Source organism: Syngnathoides biaculeatus, chromosome 6 (genome assembly GCF_019802595.1).
Source record: "Syngnathoides biaculeatus isolate LvHL_M chromosome 6, ASM1980259v1, whole genome shotgun sequence".
NCBI classification, from domain to species: Eukaryota; Metazoa; Chordata; class Actinopteri; order Syngnathiformes; family Syngnathidae; genus Syngnathoides; species Syngnathoides biaculeatus.
Window position 1 is genome coordinate 614,116 of NC_084645.1, and position 23,556 is coordinate 637,671.

The 23,556-nt window shown below is 41.3% G+C and overlaps 1 protein-coding gene across 5 annotated transcripts in view; it reads right to left on the reverse strand.

Annotated features, from left to right (window-relative positions):
• Positions 1-23,556, reverse strand: part of znf423 (zinc finger protein 423) — a 129,882-nt gene that overhangs the window by 52,728 nt on the left and 53,598 nt on the right. For all 5 annotated transcript variants that reach the window (XM_061822841.1, XM_061822845.1, XM_061822840.1 and 2 more), the window contains 15 exons: positions 17,473-17,650; positions 16,070-16,194; positions 15,196-15,277; positions 14,431-14,506; positions 14,063-14,343; positions 13,695-13,984; positions 13,228-13,608; positions 12,515-12,696; positions 11,702-12,241; positions 11,459-11,609; positions 8,911-9,459; positions 8,601-8,785; positions 7,886-8,298; positions 7,376-7,589; positions 6,411-6,495 (listed from right to left, as the gene is read on the reverse strand). In XM_061822841.1, coding sequence (XP_061678825.1) covers positions 6,411-6,495; positions 7,376-7,589; positions 7,886-8,298; positions 8,601-8,785; positions 8,911-9,459; positions 11,459-11,609; positions 11,702-12,241; positions 12,515-12,696; positions 13,228-13,608; positions 13,695-13,984; positions 14,063-14,343; positions 14,431-14,506; positions 15,196-15,277; positions 16,070-16,194; positions 17,473-17,650 — 3,732 coding nt within the window. The remainder of the gene's footprint in view (positions 1-6,410; positions 6,496-7,375; positions 7,590-7,885; positions 8,299-8,600; positions 8,786-8,910; positions 9,460-11,458; positions 11,610-11,701; positions 12,242-12,514; positions 12,697-13,227; positions 13,609-13,694; positions 13,985-14,062; positions 14,344-14,430; positions 14,507-15,195; positions 15,278-16,069; positions 16,195-17,472; positions 17,651-23,556) is intronic.

Sequence of the window (23,556 nt, forward strand, 5' to 3'; positions counted from 1 at the left end):
TATAGAAGCGGATTCTCATACACACAAATACATGTACACACACACATGCACACACCAACTGAGTACAGTAACTTGCTACCAGCTGTGACAGATGTGCCTGTCATGGCAGAAAATGAATTCAAAATAGTTAGCAAATTAAGCAGCGAGGTAATTGTCGCTTGGCCTCTGCTTATGAAGCGCAAAAAGGCAAAGCGCTTAGCAAAGGAGAAAAGCGACAGCATGTTTTGTGCATGTGCGTGTGTGTGTAATTGTTGTTTCACAGCTGGTGTTGCCACATCTGGATGGCTTGAGTCAAGAGTAGGAATACAAAGGGGGAATTTAGGTAGAGTAAGGTATACAGTAAATATACAGTACAGTACACGCTCAGGAAACACAGGTACACGTATTCCAAAGAAGACATCAGTCACACAAAACACACTACTTTCAAATACAAGTTGAGAAAGGTGGTGCTGCTTCTACAAATACCCTCCAATGTACTCATGTACACGCACACACACACACACACACACACACACTTGTTTACACGCCAGAGGACTATGTGTTCCACTGACTTTACCACTCGTCTCTCCTGTCTATTTGTCAGTGTGTCCTATTAGGTTTCCAAACAGCTTGTAATGACTGGTAATAAACAGCAAAAGAAAGAAGTAAATCAAGCGAGAAGATGACAAAATGAGCTCTCTGGGGGGTTCTACATGCTCCCAGTTTTCAAGACATGACATGCACGTGTACACACACACACACATACAAATGGAGATACGAATAACTGCATAGGTGTTAAACTATTTTCTACCGGGTCAAGTTTACTTTTAATGCTAGCAATTATCGTGACACTCACAGGTCAAGTGCATATGGGTCAACGTACTAGTGACTGTCTCTAGTCTTCAGACGTTTTAAACACAAGAGTGAATTAAACACACTTAATGATAAATATATCATCAGGATGGCAATTTTTTTCGCAGCAGAATCTCAGATCTTGTTTAATTTACAATCAGTCCCATGATCATCTCATCTTTCATCCTCCCCATCTTTCTTCTCCCCTTCATCTAGCCCTGTGTGATCCTCCCTTTCCAGTCCCTTGTCCCTTCATCATTACTCCCTCCCTCCCTCCCTCTGGTGTCACGGCTCGCTGGCTCCAGGTGGCGAGGGAAGAAGGGAGGAAGGGACACATGGAAGGATGGATAGATGGATGATGGCGGAACGGATAAAAGAAATGAAAGGGGGGGGTGTCATCTGCTCCTATGTTCATACTATCACGACACTGGCCATCAAAACACAACATAACACATAATGACAGTTAGACCTCCCAGTGTTTGGGGACTTTTGCAACATTGTCGGTCGTTTTGAAAATGTTACATCCTAAATCTCTCAATTAATTGCCTGCTGCAGTGAGTGCAATTGGGGGTCAGTGTGTAAAATGCTTTTAATGCTTCCATCTTCTAAGAAATAACTAATTTAAACACATCCACAGAGACAAGACATTTCCTGTGGTGTTTCTAAGTCTCTCAGACTGGACGCCTATGATGGGATTAGCCATGTTCCTTAAGTACCTTTTTTCCCCTCCAGTTTATTTGAGATTTTAGTAAGCTCTGATACTTGCCGTTAAGGAACGTTGGCAAATCTCCCCATGCTTGTTGTGATATCAATTTCATGTAAGACTGGTGAGCCAAAGTGTTTTCTTAAGTACAGAGCATTAGTGAAGGCACACACCAAGAGAAAAAAAGGGCAGATTAGTCTAAGGCTTATTAGTTCAGGTGCAGCAGGGCAAAAGGAAACGCCAACGTGTTTGGTCAGTAGCACAGACACACACATGAATGAACCATGCACCACATTATCCACCTCCTTTCACTGTAAAAGCTTCTTACTCGCCTCATTAAGTCTTCAGCGACAGAAAGTAACCAGCCCAGACCTTGCTTTTTTACGACACACACACATATATACAGTATATTGTTCAGTGACTGTATTCATGCACATGTGTATAAAGAATGTTTATGTGCATAGGACACTGAAGCATGGCGACACCAGCTCTACAACCGCCACGGGATGGGTCCTTAGACAGCAGACAGACATTACTAGTCAAGCGCATCAGCAATTTCACTGCAGGCTAATAGATTGGTTGACTACAGGTTGACTGCTCTGAACTGGAAACCGCAGCAAAGAGCCTGCTGGCTTTATTTTAAGGGGCTTAATTCCCGCATAGGGTTTCATAAAATTGAAAGAGGGATCGACTCTTTTCAACGTCAAGTCAAGCAAAAAGCTATACTGGAAGGATACACCCTAGAGCAGTGATCCCCCACTAGGATGACGTGGCACCCTAATGTGCCATGAGAGATCGTTGGAGATGCTGTAGGAAATGATCCAATTTCACACACTGTAATTGGTCAGAAAAAAATGTTTTTACTAATTACAAATACAGAAATTTGTCCATGCATCTATGCCATTGAAATATAGTGACAGGGTGAACAATTAAATGCTTGTCCATCAGATGGCAGATGGTACAATTAACGTATAACATAATGGGTCATAGTTTCCTGAAAGTACATCAGCTCGGTGTTTAATTAAACACTAAGGCAATTTGTGAGTAGATCATCATTATTTCTATATTTGTACTATTTTTACCTGGTGGTGTGATCCAAGATTCTTCTAATATAAAATGAGTACCTTGGCTAAAAGAAGGTTGGAAAGCACTGACCTTGAGTTATAAGTGATAAGGAACTCATCAGTAGAGTGTGATTAGGTAAGGATAGCTAATGTTAGAACATGAATGAAAATAGGTTTGCAACACTTGTCCTGAAGACACATCATTAGTGTGTTCTCTCTACTGGGAAACCTCAGATCCATGTGATGGACAGCCAAATACAATTGTATGCGTGTGTGGGAGTGTGTGGGTGGATGGACTGGGAGGTACAATGAATCATGCAGCTGGGATTGGGACAGTGGACGTCAGGAATAATTGAGCCAAAATGTGTCTACTACCATAATTACCATCAATGTTTTGATGTTTTAAAATAAAGCCTTGCCCGTTATAGCAATTGTTCTAAAGTATTGCTTCTATACATTCATCATGCAGTGTGGTTTAAATATGATATAGTGTGTCATGCTAAAATTCTGCATAGCAAGTCATAAACTGTCAGTGGGATGCTGATGGGGAGGCAGTGAGGCAGTGAAATGATTGCTGCCTTGCACTGAGTGTGAGACAGAAAGGGGACAAACCTTGCCGACAGGTGGGCTCTTCTACAGGCCATCCCAATGGCAGGTGGGGTTGGGGAGAACGGAGGAGAGAATGGGCACGGTTAGTTATACGTACTGTTAATGTTGTGACTGGTGGCAGAAGGCAAGGGATTTTACCATGATGACTGAATTAAAGACCAGTCATCCACATACATTACATTATGGCCAAATGAACACTGTTTCTATTGAAGAAACTTCCTCGCATTAACAGAAAAAAAGATATCTTGATGAATATGAGCTAATACCGACTGTAAAAGCTTTGTTTTCGTCTGAAAAGAAAGTGCATGCACTGAGTTCCTGGCTCATCAAAAAGCTCTGGTCACAATCAGTATGCTAATTGGTGACTTGCACTGATTAGCACCAGCAGAAGTGGGGAGCGAGCATGTTGCTCAGTATGTGGTCACAGAGTGCGTGTTTGGAGCAGACATGACTTCATGTTAAGCATGTGTATTACAGAGTGAGGGAGAGAGGAGGACCGAATATTAAGAGTGTGTTTACATGTGTAGGAGAGGTCGGGCCTCATGCTGGGGAATTCAGACTGAGGTGATTAGTGGGACATTAGCGGCCGCATGCAAGACTCGGAATGTGCAGACAAGCACTTGGTTATCTGTGTATGTGTGTTTTTGCTTGTGTTTACTGACAAACAGTTAAAACTTTCAGTAGCGCACAGAACAATCTTGGATCGCCACCAAAGTGTACTCCACTTTAATAGAAAAGAAAATCTTAAGTCGGCAAGTGAATGGGATGCCCCTTGGCATAAATCCACCCCAACCCCCTCCTCCCCCCAGATGTTACAATTGTCATTTGTTTTTTTCTAGTTTTGTAAACTAGCAGATTAAAAAAAACTGTGATAAAATCACAGCTACATTGAAAAATCCTAAATCCTAAAGAGATTACAAATTCTGATCATGATCATTAAAAAGCTAAACACCAAGACCAACCAACTCAATGTTTGGAATGCAGATGCTCAATTTTATCTTGTCTTACCTAATGACTTTTCCTATGTAGTCATAAAAATAGAATGTGGGAACGCTTGATAAGGCTACCGTAATTGTATTTTGATGTGGTAACCAACAACTCGTTTGAAAGCAGACAGGTGCCATAAAAACCACTGAAGTATAACTCAACTCTTTCTGAATTAGCTGTAGTTAATCATAAATGTACCTTCTTTTAAAAATGTATATGCGGGGAAAAAAAAATTGTATTAGGTGTTTGCTTCAGCCACAGAGGCTGTCCCACAAGTCACACTTGTGCCACGAGGACTCCTCACTAGACAGACACACCGGATCTCATCTTCATCTCTCTGCCTGAATGTTGTTCTATCTTACTCTTTATCTGACAGCGTAATCAACAAGGTCATAGGGGGCCTCATGTATTACCCATGGAGCTATGTGACAGTCACATTACCGGCCTTGATGTTTTCTCCACAGTGAGTCAGTGCTGTGTTGTGTACAAGTGTGAATCACACATTTTCCATGTCTTTTTTCATCTATAAGAGAAAGTGGTTATTGTTAGTGAGTCCTTCTTAAGGTGTGCATGTTTTTTTTTCTAAATCAGAGTCAGCCTTGTTGGGTGGAGGTTACAACTCATGCGTGAATACACGATTATTTCACAGCTGAGTGACAGGTCACAGCACCAAAATCCTCATTGCTTGTACCAAATGTGGGTCAATAGCCTAGCCAACCTACAATTTAAAAAAAAAAAAAAAAAAAAAAAAGCATTTCAATACTTTCAACATGATTTAATCTCTTTTCTGATAGGGATGTCACAAATGTAATAATAGGAACCAAGCAAGCTTCCCAGAATAATCAGCTTCAATTTCATAATTACTCTGTGTAAGGCTTTCACATAATTAACATGTTAATTAACCCAATACTTAAATGATCGTGTGTGCGTCTGTGTTAGGGTGGGGGATATCAGAGCAAGATCATGATATAAGAAGCAGGACTAAAGTTACAAGTGACGAGATATTGGCGAGAGACCAATGGTTGTGTTGTAGGTTAAGAAGACTAAAAATTACCATCCGAAACCACCTTTTCACTAAAGCAGTAAAGAGTCTGCCACACATACAAAAGTGACATGTGAAGATGTCTTATAGGCTGAACTAGGTGTTGTGAAACAGGGTGACTATGGTTGTGTGTGAATGGGTATGTGTAACACAGGGGAATAAGTCAAAATGTTACTGCAGCAGTGAGTCTACAACTCTTGTCATGTCTCCAAACATTACTGGATGACATTGACCGATGTCAGTCAATGAACGCCCACATCTTTTTTCACACACTTTTTTTTCCCCTTGCGAACCAATCATGAGTCCACCGTGTTAATCGCTATGACAACAGAGATTCTAAGGGAGCAATTTTACTTGCAAAAGGAGAAAAGTGTCTTCAAGCAAAGGTCATTTCAAATGAGACAAAAACAGAAAAAGAGACTTCTTTTCACTAAGGACATTTATGCTTAGACACCAAAGGTCCTTAATTAATTTGTTAATTAACAGGCTTTGCTTCCTACAGCGGTGTGGCTTTAGCTTGCTCAGGTGCAACAACGGAAACGATAGCAGTCTTTATATACATTGTCAACTTTAATGTTATCAAACTCAAGGTTGAAATCCAAAATGGGATCCAAGTCAGATTTTATTCAGTTGTTGATTGTCAAGAGTAAATTGCTTGAAGCTATTTTATTGATCATCAAGCAGGCAAAACATTTCTTTTAAAAAGCGCTTTTTGTAAATGGATTTCTGCTGTGTTCTTTATCATGAATTACCGTGACATATTTGTCAATTTGATGGCAATAAGAACGGGTTTGTTGCGACTGACAGGTGACCAGTTCAGGTGTACCCTGCCTCTCTTCAGAGGATAGCTGGGATAGGTTCCAGCACACCCGTGATCTTCGTGAAGATATGCGGCTCAGAAAATGGATGGATGGATGGAGTAAAATCTCTGTCATGTTCGTAAACAGTCATGAGTGTGTTGATGCGCTGGTGTGTTATGTATGTGTCTGTGTCTGTTTACACAAAAGAAACATTGTGGCAATATTAGAAAAACTAGAAACACAAGAGGGTATTCAATTTCAGTCATTGTCATTAGCCAAGATGACATGACACATACACAAATACACATTACAGTACACACGCACACACAAATGATGGAAATGATAACGTAGAAGAAACGATCTGGCTCACTCACCGATCATGTGATTTGCAACATGAATCTGGATCTCTCGCTCTGTTTCAAATGTCATTTGGCACTTAATACACTGGTAGGTCTTTTTCTGTGAAAAACAGTCAAAATAAAAGGTATTCATTGAGTTAAATTCTCAACATACAAAGATAATAGAATGAAGATTTGATCAACTTTTTAATGTACAGTGTCGCTCATTTGAACACATTGTCAAGAGTCATATTTGTAGTCATGCTAAGTAACTCATGAACAAAAACTATTGCACTAAACCAATAAATATTACCAACCTAAATTGAATAAGAATCCCTAATACAAACAGAATAAAGGAATCATGTGTGTACAGGAGCGATATAAAGATAATAAGCAGTTGGACAAACAAAGCAAGAAAGAAGCAGAGGGCCTGTTTACTCATTCATTGCACACAGCAATCATTCATGCACAAATACTTAAATACACAAAGGCCCCAGTACCACTGTGTCTTTGCCGTTTGCACCTTGATAGACATGCATGCACATGTACACACACAAACAAACACCCACACCACATTTGGTCCTCTCTGTGCTGTCAAACTATTCTGAAACAAAGGTGGAGGAAAGATAGAGGGTCCCTGAAAACTGCCTCCCACGCACACACATACACAAGCACAAAAAACACTAAAACACAGACATGCGGCAGGCCCAGGGAGGCTGACTGTCAATATCAAGTAGAGCCCACAGCTCCCATCATGCCACTGCCTAGCCCAGCCACAGGAGCCAGTGGGCAACAACCATCCACCACCCCACTCACCCCCTGCCCCTGACTCATGCAAGCAAGTTACAGTCCAACATACCAATGCTTCAGTTTTGGAGGAAGTTCCCTGATCGCATTAAATCACCTCCAATATTTCCTTTTTCAATGTGGAATGTTTTCATATGAATTGGATGTGTGCATTTGTTTGTCCCACTTTTTAAGTATATGACTGAATCACTCACCTTAGGTGCAGGTGAAGCCTCCGCCTTCTTCCCTGCTGAACTCGTTTCAGGGCTGACCTCAGGGTGATCAGTCTGTACGTGAGTCTCTAAGTCCTCCAGGCTTTCAAACTTCACCCCACACTCGGGACACCGGAGCCCAGACACAGGCTTCTCTCCCTGCGTGTCCCCCGGTGCGAGAGCCCCTCCTTGGTTGGGGCTCTGGCCGTTAGTGCCCCTGAGGGAATTGAAAATTGGATTTTCTCAAAGCATGTTCAGTTAATGCAAAACTGCAATAAATAACGTCACCACAAACACCCCTTCACACTTGAATGAATACCGTGCAAGGCACCACATTGAGGCTTTACACTGAGAATATTAGAGACTGGCAACAAACAGTGAATGAGAGAAGCATTATTTATTTATTTTTGAGCATTTTAATGCAACCTTGGAAATCTTGTATTACAAATATTAATGATCAAAACAATGGATGTTGTACTATCACACTCGAGCATCACTGTTGATAGTCATTACCTGCTCATACAGCTGGCACAAAGTCCGTAAGGCAAGCCGTTGACATCCAGCTTCACAAGCTCTCCTTTGTTCTTAAATTCCTTTAGGCAGAAGGCGCACTTATACAGCTTGTGATGCTGCAGTTGCCCGTTGGGGGAGGAAGAGGTGGAACCGTTCCCTGCTCCATTCCCAGAGCCCCCTCCGGTTCCTCCAAGACCAGAACCAGTGGAGAGTTTCTGCATGTGGAAAGTGCCGTGGATCTTGAGCTCCAGGGTCGAAGTGACAGTTTGCATGCAGACGACGCAGCGGAAGCCCGTGAGGGAATTTCGGAGGTCAGGGTGCATCTGGCAGTGCTCTATGAACTCCTCCTCACTGTGCAGGGGCATCTTACAGATTCGACACGTTCCTGTGTCCAGGCTCTTACTGTGGGTAACCTGTGAATGGTAGCGCGTAAAGTATGATAAATATGTCAATAAAGCAGATCACAATGTAGTGATCATAATGCACCAGGAAATAGTAATCATTTTGGTAAGGAGATGTTACTTTTTGAGTCAGACAGTGTGTTTTAGGATGAAATGGGTACACACAGAGTTAGCTAAATAAATGAAAAGAAGCATTTTTACAACACAGAAAAAAATGCATATAAATCTTTAGAATGATTTTCACTGAAGACAAAGATTTTTGTCTGTCTTTGCATATATTATATTATATGAGGCTATTAGCAGCAGTATTATACCTTGTGTTCTGTGAGGGTTAATAGAGAGGGGAATCGTTCACCACATATTGGACACATGTAGTGTTTAGCAGGACCACGGTGCGTCTGTGCGTGCTCACGAAGCCCAGTCTCGGAGAAGAATGTTCTGGAACAGACGTTGCATTTGTGGTTCCCCTTGATGAAGTCGGCCTTCTTTTTTCGAGAGCCTGGTATTTTGGTAAACATTCCCAATTGACATTACAGAAACATTATTGTATATACTGTACTTATAAACCTTACAATGTTTACCAAAAATGAATATGATTTAACGTTGACAATAACGAGCAGTTACCAGCATCATCCTCCCCTGGTCGGATGTTGTGGTCACGCAGCCGATGGTTCTGAAGAAGGGACTCCATGGTATAGGCCGCTCCGCATATGTCGCAGGCATACATTGGCTCAGAATTGTCCAACTCCTCTTCACCTCCACTGGCTTCGTGGCTGTTGGCTGTATCTCCTCCTTGGCCTCCTGCTACCCCGGCTACGCTGTTCTTCAGCAGCATGTTCTGGAGGTCGGCTTGTTCTGCAGCTGCCACTGTCGTTCTTTCCACGGCACTCGCACCGCCTCCACTCCCTCCTCTTTTGACCGACTGACTCAGTCCATTCGGGGTGCCATTCTGGCTGCTGCTGCTCCCCGTGCCACCCCCATTGCCAGTGATGTTGCCCCCGTCAAATATGCAGTGCTTCTCCCTCAGATGTCTTTCTAACAGTGAGATAGCATGGAAGGATTTGCCGCAGAAGCGACACGTGAACTTCTTGCTGTGAGTTGTGATGTGACACTGAAGTTCCACCTCTGTTCCAAATGTCTCCCCACAGAAGATGCACTTCCTGGGCTTGAGCCCTTTGAGACAAAGCAGATTACAGTGTATTATAGTAAAGACTTTTGAGGATTAGTATTATTATTACAACCAACTTGTAACAATGAACCTGTATATCACTTTAGACCACTAAATAAATGCCAACCTTATCTACTGTCAGTTTTGGTCTTTCATTGGCAGATCACATATTTCTATGTTTAATGTAAACTTCAGACTATGTCCCAATTTTTCCTCCAGCTCTAACTTCTAGAGCTTAAACAGTAATATATGTTTGTGAGAATTTTCTTGATAGCAGAGGTTATCATGTACTGTTATCTTCTCTTTAAACTCTCAAATCGTGTTTGCTGTTCATATTTTTTTTTTTTGTTTTCTCTTTTAATTCTGTTCAACTGTGAGGTTAACCAGAAAGGAGACTCTGTATCCCTTTTATGATAGAACAGTCTTACTGGGCCACAGTCGGCTTTTTTAGCTGCCACCATGGTTTCTTACTTTAAGAATTAATATTTATTAAGAATCAGAGTCGATCAGTCGAATAGAACAAAGTTTCGAGAGGGGAGTGAGAAACGAAAACAAAGCACTAATTGTAAACAAGGTGAGAAAATGTACATCCTTACATAGTGAGAACAATGAAACAGAGATAAGTGTTGCATGGGGCAGTAGTGCTACACCCTGTGATGGAAGCACAGGACAACAGGAGAGGACAAGGACAGGAGAAGAGGCATGCAGGCCAAGTGTTTACATTTAATGAAGAGCTTTCTAGAAGTGTTACCCATTTGCATTTTTTCAACCAATATGCAAATATTGAAACATTCTAATCTGATCTGCTCAAGCGCACACTCTCACAATGACAAAAACATAATGAAATACTGATAATGCAACCTTCGAGTTGAAGGAAACAGATCTGACCTTTTAAAAAAAGGCAATCAAGCCACCACACATGATCTTGAAGTAAATTAATGTGATTATTAATAGATTCTGGATTAAGTGGTTGCGTAGATTTTGTTCTGGTCATGGTTAGTTCTGTGTTATTTTGTGCTTTCTGATTGTGGTTATTTTCTTCTGTAATGTTGGCAATTTTTGAGTCCCATATTTTTATAAGTAATATGTATAGACCAGGAGCTTGTGTAAGAAGCAAAGCAGAGCAAATTTATTTACATTGTGCGTTTCTTACACAAGCTAACTCAATATGCTTTACATGATTAAAGCACTTAAAAATGAAAAAAAAAAGCTTATAAACATTTAAAACCGAGAATTAAAACGGCATAGAGTGGAAGAAATATTTTAAAGTGGAAATGAACTAGAAAGCATGAGGACAAAAAGATGGGCTTTTGACCTGGATTTAAAAACCTTCAGACTTGTACATTGTTTTTTAAAGCGTGACTTCAGGTATTTACAAACAGCAATCCTCTTTTCTTTGGTGTCTAAAACAATTTTAATTTTTTGGGGGGTTTAATAGAATAAAAGGTTTGGTTCATCCCGTTATTTATCTCATTAAGACACAACACCTCAACAGAACTGTAGTCATATGAAGGTACTGCTAGATATAATGGTGTGTCATCTGCATAGCTATGATAGTCACAATTAAAGTTCTGAAGAATTTGACCTAATGGTTTCACATACAGGCTGAACAGGGAGGGTCCATAAACTGAACCTGGAGGGACCCCATAAGGCGTTGCCTTTCAAAGAGATTGAAAACATTCACTTGTAACAAAATAACTCCTTTCCTCCAGGTATGACCTGAACCACTTAAGGACTGTTCCATTTAGTCCTACCCACGTTTGCACCCTGTTCAGCACTATATTATGGTGTACCGAATCAAAAGTAGGACTGAGATTGTCTATGGAAGAGAGATTTGAGATGAGTGGAAGTGTTCAGCATTCTATTTTCAGAAGAAGCTAAATGAAAAAGTTGTGCATTTTTTTTCCCATGTGTGGAGCTTATTATGTCAATAAGAGTGACTTTTACGGTGTGTTTGTGGAGTCGACCATGTTATCCACTCTAATTGTATACTGGCTGGTGTACCTGCTCCAAGCCCTCCAGGAAGGCCTGACCTCTGACCCACATGGTTGTGTTTAACATGGAGCTGAAGTTCTGTTTCCTTCCTGAAGTCCCATGCGCAGGCTGTGCAGCGAAACAGCTTCTTTTCATTGCTGTGCTTCACTGCTAAGTGAACCTGAATGGAAAAAAAAATGAAATCCCTTAAACATTTAGTTATTCGGGCACATTAAATTGTATGAAAATGAACATACACGGTTGGTCCTTCACCTGTATTGAGACCTTGGAGTCAAAGACCTCCTGGCAGAGTGTACAGTGGTACAACACAAAAGTGTGCATGTCCAGCAGGTGCTTCTGCAGGTCATCCACAGAGGAAAATTGCTTGTCACAGCTCTCACACATGTACTGAGTCAGAGTGGTCATGTAGTGCACAGTGAGGTGCTGCAGCAGTGCCTCCTGGGACTCAAAGTCCTCTTTGTTACACTGGGGGCAGGACTGGCGCCTCAGGATCATCTCCAAATGTGACTTCAGGTGCGCCTGGAAGCCCTCAAAACTGGCGAATCGCATATCACACTGGTTACATGGGTAGTCCCCGTTGCTCCCTATGGAAGGCGTGGAGTCCCCTGCCAGTCTGTGGCGTTTTGGTGAGGAGATCTCTACATCCGAGGACGTGGGGCTTAGGTCAGCCACCTTTGCCTGTCTCTTGTTGTTAGCCAATGGAATGTTCTTGTGGTTCTCCTTTATGTGCTTGGTGAGCTTGAGGAGTGAACCAAAGATTGGAGAATTGGTGCAATATGGACAGGAGTAAACCTATGTGAAGAAAGTAACCTTTTAATGTCTTTAGAGAGCAAAAGCATAAATTGTCTCAGTAATAATGCAAGCTCACATATATACAGTATATCTTTCTAGTAGATATAGTTTCTGACTCCCAGAAGGGAAATTAAAGTAGATAAACTGATCCGTCAGGAGTGGATTTGGCAGGCTAATGAGAAAGCATCTCATTGCCAAACAGAGGAAGAGAAGATACAGCAAACACATTAACTGCTCATTACAAAAATTTTCTTTTTTTTTTTCATAATTTACCTCCATGAATGATTGGGAGGTGGGCTGTAGAACAGGAGACTCCAGTTTGGCCACTGCCCCCCCAGAGGCTGCCCCGCCCCCCAGAGCGGAGGTGCAGTGAGTCTGTTGAATGTGTTCTGTCAACGAAGACTCCGTCAGGAACCCCATGGAGCACTGGTTGCAGAAGAAGGCATGGTTCCCCTCTAGGGCAAGATAACACAACTGTTACGGTGTGCGTTTAAACATACAGTACTTGGCCAACTAAGATCATTCTGATTCTAAGCTACATTACAATATCATAAAAAAATGAAGTAAAACTCTTTTATGTATTTATTGGAGTCCTATTGACTACATGTTAGATTTACAACTGGCACACTGATTTCTTAGAGATGGACATTTGGTGAAAGTTCCCTGAATGACAATTGGGAAAATTAAAAAAAATTACTCAACTTTTTTTTTTTAAACATCACAAGATTATTTTTGAATACCAGTGCTGCATTGAGGAGCCATAGTTGATGTCATGCCGTTTCTTCTGTCGACTGCTGTTGTGGGCTGAATGTCTATCAAATAGTTTGTCATTTAAAAAAAAAAAAAAAAAAGGTTGTTGTGGAGCTAAATTGTGCATTCCAGTTCATCTCAATTGCGTCAAGGAGTGTTTAGTGAACTATAAATTCTCAACAATAACTTGATCTATTAATATGCCCATATCATATTAACAATCGTGTTTTTCTTACCTAATGTGGTGGACCCTGCCATAATTCCACCAGGCAGACAGTGGGACACTCTAATGTGTTCTTGTAAAGAGTTAATGTCTCCAAACATGTCAGGGCAGTAGTTACAATGGAATGCTGTCACATTGGTGAACTGCAGAAGGGGAAAGGCTGCTGCTGCTGGACTTGCTGTTCCTCCACCGGAACGGTGAGCTTTGCGCACATGTTCATTGAGATTGTAGAGCGTTGGCAGTGTGTCCAGGCACAGCTGACATGTATGGCTCTGCTGTGGCTTGTCAGCATGGATGGTTTTTAAATGGATCTCTAATACTGCTAGGCTATTGAAGTCTCTCTTCGAACAGTAAGGGCAAGAGTATGTCACTTTAGCCCAGTTTCCTCCTCCACCTAGGGAGGTGGACAGTTAAACAAACATGCAGTACATCAATGAGAGCATGTAAAAGCAAGAGCAGACACACCTGATCAAAACATACCTCCACCTCCACCTGGATGCACTAAGCTGATCCCCATCTCTTCCCCACTGTCATTGCCTCTTCTGCGGCCACGTTCACTGCCATGGCTGGGCTTCAGGGTAGAGTCAGGGGTGGATCCTCTCTCCAGACTGGCACTGGAGTCTGGAGTAGCAGAACTCATTGATGCGACGCTCCCCAGCGCAGGGTCGGGGCTGGCAGCACTGTGATTGGAAGAATCAGGCTGGCGATGGCTGTCAAGGTGGCAGTAGACATCCTCAACAGAGGGGAACTGTTCTAAACATACAGGACATCTGCAAGGAGAAGCCGACTTCAGCATCTTTTGTATTGCTTCCTAAATGAAGACAGCAGAAAGCAAAGCTCTCTTGTACTTGTGTTTGCGGTTGGCGTGCTGCGTGTCAATATGAGTGAGGAGTGAGGCCTCGTCAAGGAAGATCTCGGGACAGTGGATGCATTGCAGGTCGGCTCGGTCGGACAGCTGGGGGTGCCTGGTTAGGACGTGTTTCTCTAGCTCATCAGTTTGGCTGAAAGTCTCCTCGCAGTAATCACACATGTACAGGTCCTGCTCCAGGTCAACCTCTCCACCAGCGCCCTTTTTGCCTCCATCCTTCTCACTCCTCTGCGCAAGGTGCTCTCTGTTCTTGCGGTGCGCCTGAAAAAGGAGAAAATCATGTAAAGGTCTTTTAAAGAAGCACTACCTCAAATATGGTGTTTTACATAACAAGACAGTGTTGTATACCTGCATGTGGCTCTGCAATGATGAAGTGGAGGAGAAGCCTCGTTTGCACACGCTGCACTTAAATGGTTTACTTGAGCTAAATGTGTGGATTCACAAATTAGACAGACTCAGGTGTTTTTGATTAGGTGTGTGTCTGTGTATATTATATGAACAGTGGTACCTCTACTTACAAACATATCTAGTAATGAAAATTCAGGTTACGAAGCGCCTCCTCAAAAAACTTTGTCTCTATTTACGAAGGAAAATTCAGGATCGGATAGGAAAAAATAGATGCTGGATTCGCAGCCCCCAAATTCCACTGAATGAAAACATCCTGTATCTTGGTTGGTGTGGCGTGATAGAGCTGCTCTCCCATTGGCTATTGCCGTAACATCTTCCTGGCATCCGATTGGCTAGGAGGGGCGTAAATTTTTACCCATGATGCTTTTTGTTTTCCTTAGACACTTTAGTCTCATCGAATCACACTCTTTCACACGCCATCACAAGCTAGCGCACAATGGAAAAGTACAACTTTTTTATGAGTTTTTTTTTTTGTGGTTTTGCAAGTTTATCCATCTTTCTTCACTATGGGCCCAAAGAAATTTTACTGGAATTAAGTTGTGTTTCACGTTACAAAACGACTTCCGGAACTAATTCATTTCCCAAGTAGAAGTACCAATGTGTGTGTGTGTGTGTGTGTGTGCACATTATACACACACAGACACACACCCACGCACGCACAATGTGTTTTACATCTCAAATGCATAATATATGAAACATGTTTACCTGTGTGTCTTGAGATGGATCTTTAGATGGTCAGAGCGGGAAAATGCAGCTTCACACTCTTGGCAACTATACTTCTTATCTCCTGTATCAGTTGATAGATTGAGAGGGGATAAAAACAACACTTTAGTTTAAAAAAAATAAAAAATGAAGCTATAGAGAAGAACTAATTTGAAACTATCCGTTGATCCAATTTCTTTACCGCATATCTTCACTCAAGGTTGTGAGAGAGCTGGAACATATCCCAGCTGACCTTTGGCAAGTGGTGGCGAGGTGGGGTACACCTTTAACTTGTCACAAGCCAATCGAGAGTTGTCCTTAATATGTAACACGATACGAAAGATATACAAAAAAAATAATTTTGGAGTCATAGGGCTATTGTAGGGCCAAATTGATGGTTGTGGATTATGTCACACTACAAGAAGTTATGTCGTTCCCAACAAAATATGTCTGTCCTGATCCGGGCAATCACCCGTGATAACTAATTGGGGCAATATCGGAGCTATAATCTTGTAGTCTAATGGAGGCATTATTTTTTTGGAATGCAAAAGAAAGCCAAACTACTTGTACAAAACACCCATGCACAGATTGCCAAAACATGCAAGCGTCACAGAGAAAGGCTGCAGCCTGGATTTGAACCCTCAATCCCAAAACTGTGAGGTGGATATGCTAACCACACATTCACCATAACACCCTATGATAAACTGAATGCTAATTTTAGTCAATTTAACGTATTATTTTCTATTTATTCTAATCCATTTCTTATGCTTCTACATTTGCATAATATGCTTAAATAATTAATGATTATTTCCTTCCCATTTCCACAATACTTTGTGCCTTTAGCAAAGTATAAAAGTGATTTGATTTCTGTGTCTACCTGTGTGAAGTTTGACATGGCGGTCTCTGCTCCTCTTGTGTTTAAAGAGACGGCTGCAAAAGGTGCACTTGAAAGGCAGCTTGTCACTGTGGATCTGCTCGTGGCGTTTCAGGTAGCTCAACCGGCTGAGGGTGAGAATGGAAGAACTGAGAATTCAAGTACTGTACATGTGTGGTGTGCCAAAGGGTTTATTGTTTTATCAGTATTACTCCAATTAAATTGTAGCTTAAAGGTCAAGATGTAATGATAGGAGCATCATAATAAATTACAATGACATTTCTGTAGTTGATTTTAACCTATGTTACAAAAATTCTTAAAAGTGTCATTGTCATTTTCTCATTTTTTGAGAAGTTTGTGAAAAAAATGATCATGAAATTTTTCACTCAGTGTAGTGAATCGAAGTCATTTTTGAATTGAACTACTAAAATGAAGTCTTATCAAAAATATCCTAAATTATTGAGCCGAAAGGAAAAGAAGATTGAGTGTACAACACGTGGTGTAAGCATAGACACTACATAGCATTCATCTAGAAAACTTTAGCTCAAAGAATATGTTTTGCAGTACTACACTGCTGAAAAGGCTGCCATGAAGTTAAAAAAAAGAGGAAAAAAAGTGAGATATGGGCCTTTTTGGGAATAAGATGGAAAAAAAATAATAATAATTAATGGTGATGAGTGAATGGGGTGTACGGTACTTCCCTTGACTAAAGATAAAGATGCTGCACCATTTAGTTAGTCTCCTACACTAACTAACTCAGTATGCATGTCACCCCTGAGAATGTGATTCGAAGTACTCAAAAAGGCCGACATTACCTTATATTTCAACTCCTAGATATAATTTTAAAGCGTCCTGTTCTGCTACCTATACAAGTGACACATATTAATTTTGTGCAAAGAGACATTTCATGTTGAATTATTTAATTTAATTATTATTACTAATAATTTTACGATTACTCTTCTGGAAATATTTCGTACAATTTCTTCTAATGAAAGTTTGGCCTGTAGACTGTGATATCTCTTTCCCTATTTTACAATATACAAGTAGATCTCAAATTAGAATCGTGTCAAAAGATTAATTCAGTTAGGTAAGTCGTTAAATTCGAAATGTGAAACTCATAATATTGAGATGCACAACACACTCAAGTATGTGTATAAATAATCACAGCATATATAGTATAGTAAATTTGCCATCTGCACCAAGAGAGAGAAATTAGGCGGGAATTTTTCTCAAGTGTTTAAGTGTTTGTGTCGACGTCATGATGAGTACTGAAAAAAATTGGACTTTTCTACCATATTTGAATTTATTGAGATGTAACTGGAAGTTCATCCATGCTATTTCTGATATTCGGTCGAATCATGTTTATTTGACTGTCAGTGGGGAGTCAAATGTGTCAAGTTCAATACCTGAAGGACTTGTCGCAGAACTGACACGGGTATGGCAGACCCGCGCCTCCTTCCTCCTCGCCACCGGTGGCCATGCCGAGGTCACAAGAGCCATCGGGCATTTGCGAAGGCGACGCCACATCTTTGCTGGAGGGCGAGGAAGGTACCCAGGAGAGCCCGGCTGGGTCATCATCACCGTCTGGTGGAAAAAAGGGGGAGATTGTGTTGTTGTTTTAAAATACTTTAGATTGATGAGCCACTAAATAGGAAAAAGTACATAGCCACAGGATTTCCCCCCAAAATTGCAATTAGAGCACAGACAGAGTGAAGGGGTAAAACAGGGAGCATTAGAATGATTAAGAAGAAGTTACATCTTTCTTGGAAGGCAAGAGGCAGCCTGTGGGAGTTCTCAAATGAGAGAGAGAGGCTATAAACAACAAAGAATAAACACATTTATCCTGGTTACGCACACACATGCAAACACAGAAGGCAAATGAGGGTGGCAGATATAAAGAGAAAGAAACAGAAGAAAGACACATACTCCAGCAGCAGCAACATCTAAATAGAAGGCTCCAAGAACTATGTATCCCCGACGGGGCCGAGAAATAAGGACAGAGTGTATTTTCTCTCCCTTCATCCTCCCTCTGCAGCCATCCCTCATTCCATCCCTCCCCTCCCAGCCCTCCTTCCATCCCTGAGGACCAGAGATCCGCCTCATCATATTTTCATTAGGGCCTTGGCAGATTGAAATGTCGGAATAGTGATTAGGAGATATGCAGAGCTGAGAAAGACCGCTTTACTCTCACTCCCTATATCTGGTATACATGCCAACATTGCTCTTTTTTTTCTTCTCTCCCGTGACTATGCAAGAGGTTAGATTTTGTCCAGTCTGGCGGAGGGGCAACAGCAAGGCCACAGCTTCTTTAGTAGGCACTTCAAAAAGTGGTTTGACAAGAAAGGTGGCTGAATAATACTTGTCATTGTTCTGTTCGCCTTGCCGTACTGTGCAAAGCAGAACAGTGGGGCTATATAGCATTTGCATAATAGATAGAGCACATATTTACTTATCTTTCATCTGATTGCTATATCAATTATAGATCAGCACCGAAGCAAAGTGGTGAAAATAAGTGAATAAGAGGTGGTTACATTAAGAAGTCACACCGATATTACAGCAAAACAAAAACAAGTCCACATGGGAAGCGACATACGGTTATATAGTTTCTCCAGTTTTGCAAATTGTACCACCACACGCAGTTTCACCTCACCAGCTCCAGTCTTGCTTGTGTGGGTTTCTTTGTGTGTGTGAGACTCTGTGCATGTGTGTGCGCGTGTACATGCATATGTGTGTGCAGTCTACTGTGTATTACATTACAGAGAGGGCCTGGAAACAGATTCTTGTGATGAATCGATTGTCGGAAAATGTAGGCACAGCGACAAGCAAATAGAACTCTGCAAGGGGTGCATGTTTTGAAAAAAAAAACTGTGAAAGCATGAATTATGAATTTAGCTAGACAAAAAGTAGGGAGAATAAAAAAAAATACTTAAATATCGAGATGGTATTGGGATACGAGTGAGTGAGTGAGTGAGTGAGTTGGTAAAACGTCAAATTGAGATTAAAAAATAATTACTCTGACTGAACACAAGAATATTACTTTTATCCGATCATGATCTCCTTCTAGTGATATTGGAAAAAAACAAAATTAAACCTTTGACATAAAAACAGATGCAGGGGTTCTAATTTGTATCCTTAATCCTGTTTATGAATCTGCCCAATCAAAAATAAAACCAGTTTAGTGATTTGGATGAGTACATTCAAATGGGCAATGAAGAAAAATAACCATTTCTTTTTTTCCCCATTCTAAAAAGCTTTTTGTCTACTTTAGTTTCCATGCAACTTGGCAAAATTAAATTGGAAAGAGTCACAGAACATTGGATCCTCACTTTAATGGCCATGTCCCTTAATATTCGAGTGTTGGAATGTAACATCATGGAGAAAAAGCACGGCAGATGGGTCGACTTAATTCTTTTCAAGGCAGTTCAAAGTGTGAGTGGGTTAAGATGTAATGTTTGTGAGATTGGTGAGTAGGAAGAAGAAAGAAGAGAAGAACGAGAGGGAGTGAACAGAGACGGGTTCGGTCAGTGCAAGAGGGAGAAATCACTTTTTGAAGGGTGGAGAGGATGGGTGTCAGGAAAGAATGGGAGGGGAGATTAGCGTCATTAAAGAGCCCTAATCCTCTGACTAGCGTGTCTGGCGCTAAAATGGAGGATCACACGGCTTTTTAACGCCGTCTTTGTCAGTCAGCCACGAGGGGACCTGGCAAGACAAGGCCGAATGGCAAACTGGGAAGAATTGGGAGATGGGGAATACAGTGGGGAGCCAGAATCTTTCAGTGTAATGTTAAATTTTATTTAAAAAGAAAAAAAAAAAGAAACCTCAAGAGGAGAGACATTAAGGGTGAATGGATTTTATGTCCTTTTTTTGAAGGGGCGGGCGCTTTGGGAGGAAAAGTACGAAATGTAGTTTAAAAAAGGATGGAAGAATCTGGGGTGGGTTGACAACCATTGCTCATACGCTCACTCCGCCCCACTTTTTCTCTTTTTGTCTTGTTAAAGAAAACCAACGAGAGAGGCAAAGTGGAGGACCGCCAGTCCCCAAGTGTTGTGTTCCCGCTTTATCACTCACTCTGCAGTCTCCTCGCATGCCATCCCTCCCTCTGTCCACACCAGTCCCTCCACTCTTCTGTCTTCATCCCTCTTCCCCTGCCTTCCTCCCTCTGTCAGCTTTCATGTTGTTACTCATTATAGCACTCCATCCATCCCGCCATTCCTGCAACATTCTTCCCTACTGATGTTGGCCTTCACCCCTGTGCCTCATCCTGGACAGGACTGAGGGAGGGAGATAGAGGGATGCAGCAGTGTTGCGTATAGAAAGACCGAACTCCATTGGAGAGAAAAGAAATATGTGCATGGCAAAAGATAGAGGATAAAGAAAGAACCAATGTCACTACATATTTTTTTAACCATCCATTAATTTTCTATAGCTCTAGTTCTCATTATGGCCACAGGTAACTTGGAGTCCACCCCAGCTATTTTTTTTTAACTAAAAATGGATAGCTGTGTTGGGAGGGTAAACTCACTTTACTCAACTCAGTTTTGCGTTGTATATCAGTCCATGCCTCTCTCTTCCCCCCTAACTCGCCACTTCCATCTTTCTATTTGGCCATTGGACAGAACACCTCCTTTACTCACGGGAACCCTGCTGTCCTCCAATTCCTCAACCCTTTTCACCCTTCACCCTCTAGCTTCCACTGCTCCCCGGCCCCCCTGGGATGGCCCCAGGCTGTTCTAGTGCGAGTGCACACTGCCCCAGACTCACCATAGGGAGCAGAAAAACAACTTTGCACTCTGGGTAGCCCTGAACACACTCATGATTGCCTACTTAAAAAAAATGAATAAAAAAGAATTGTTGGGGGGGGGGTCATTTGATATTTGCAGCATACCGGCTACCAGGTAGTGGTTCAAAATACAAGAAGTGATTGGGGGTAAAGAATAAAAAAAAAAGAAGAGAGAGCCCTACCTGTTTCTGTGATTAACATGTGAGTTGGCATGGCAACTGATAAGCCAAGCACATTTATTTGGTTGGTATGCATCATAAGAAATGCACAGCAGGAAGGTGTATTTGACCAGTCAGATTGTTTCATTGAAACTACCTGTTGCGTAGTCTGATGGAGCTGTTAAAAAAAAAATAGTCTTACCAGCCACTTTCCCCTGAATACGATATAGAGACACTGATTACTTTTCCTACGCCCCTTTGTAAAACCTTTTTCCCCCAAGACTTTATGGTTTTCTACTTAGAAGTGTATCTACAGCATAGTTGTATATTAAACGGATGGATTGGTCCATCACATATCCTGACATGCAACCCTGGATTATGCTTGTGGGGAGCACAGACCTCTGCTGCCATCCTTGAACCTCACATGGGACGAAGTCTGTTGGGACATGCATACACTATATACTGTAAACAGGACAGACCAAAAGGACGATAAGGCAGTCTGTCCGGATCGCGCACCCTTGACGATACTGACGGATGAATAAAAACACACACAAACACACAGCAGGCAGGCAGTGGGGACTCTCACCTTCTGCCCTGGGAAAGGGTCCGGCTGCTTTGGACACTTTTGGGCGCCAACTGCTCCATATGGGCAGTGTGTGTCTGTTTATATGTTTGTGCCAGTGTGTTTGAGGGCAGAATGTTAGGAGCAGGGGGCTAAAGATATTGTGGGCTGACACTCTACTTTGCTTAATGCTCTATGTACTGTATAAACATCAGACAGAACACATGAAAAATTGACAATAGATGTCACAATGAAAAAAATCTGTAAATAAAGAAGTTATCGTCCAATGTAATGAACAGAATGTATAGACATTTAAACTTGTCAATATAATAATCCAACATTAAACATTAAAATGCTTACATTTAAAAACTCAGCCCTAAACCTTTCTAATAAAAAGTCATAAAAATTGTGGAAATCTTGACTGCCATCATGGATGAACACGCCATCCATTAGCATAATGTGAGAAAGATCAGTAGCTTTTGTGGGGGGGAAGTAATGTGAATTCATCTCAATGAGACTTCATTGGAATTGTACAGTCATTAAAGTCAGGGTATTGTTTTTTTACATTTGAATTATATTGTTGGTAGTTCACTTCTTGTTGTACATGCGTGCCAATTCAAAATGTTAAAACATCCATCCATCCATTTCCCGAGTTGTTTATCCTCACAAGAGTCGCAAGAGTGCTAGAGCCTATCTCAGCTATCTTCGAACTGGTTGCCACCCAATCGCAGAGCACGTAGAAACACAAATCAACTTTGCAACACGATTTGTCAATAACTTCAAATGTAATAAGGTTAATGTTTTAACAGTGTTAACTTTATTCTTGGACTTGTATGACTTCTTAGAATGTTAAATAATGAAATAAAACCTGCCTATACAGTTGAAAAAAAAAAAAATTCTTGATGGTGGCACTTTAACCATGGGTTTTTCATTTTTTTTTGTGTGTGTGCGTTCCACAATACAAAAATCATCTTTCACCTTTATCTGAAAACATTTCTTTAGTTCTACATTTTAGGTGTGGACTTTCTTTATTCATGCCTCAGAGGGTGTGTCCTTATTCTCCACAGACTCTACACATAAAATTTAGAATAACGGTGAAACGTCAATTCAACCATTACAGATGGTCATGACCTGGATGAGTCACTATAGACATATCGGAGCATTAGCGGTTCTACTGTGCTTTCTTTGTGTTTCTTCATGTTGTCATCAAATTCTTACTTTATCGACTCTGTAACAGGATGTGGGCTAATTTGTCAAAGGTGATAACCAGGGGTCAGAACAGCAGTGTCAGTGGTTCTTTTCCTTCAGTCACAAAATCCTCATTGCTCCCTCCTCTGTCCCATATTTCTGTCCATCCTGTCTGCTGTTTGTTCCCTCAGAAATGAGAACCAGGTGCCAAGTAAAGTGTTAGATAAACAACAACTCCATGCCAATGCATACATAAATGCCACATATGGACACTGACTTGTGTCGTTACCCTGTGTGCAACGATTGCTTGCAGCTATATCATCAATTTATAAGAATAAGGTTTGTTGGGCTGACAGAATGCTCGCTAACCTAGAAATGAGTTTACGTGAGTCATATACAAACGTGCATAAAACACACATAAGGAGGCCCTTGGATGTTTACACAAGTACTCATGTGGTTGTAATAATGCACATGTTGATGAATAATACCAGCTGGGTTATGTTTGAAGTGCCATCTAGTGAATAATAATGGATGATTAGAATTTACCAAGAGCATCCTATAGAGCCATGAGTATATTTATTGTGATACAAGGAACATTTACAGTGCTGCAATTGGACCCGCCTGATCTTGAAACGTATCCACCCTATTACACAAATGCAAACACACGAGTCCTTCCTCATTAACCTATGTGTAAGTGGGACCTATAAATAAGTGATGCAAGCAGCTGGAGCGCGGATTTCAAAACACAAACACGTAGTTACACTCAGGTAAACAAACAAATCCATTTTGGTTGCCTAATTAC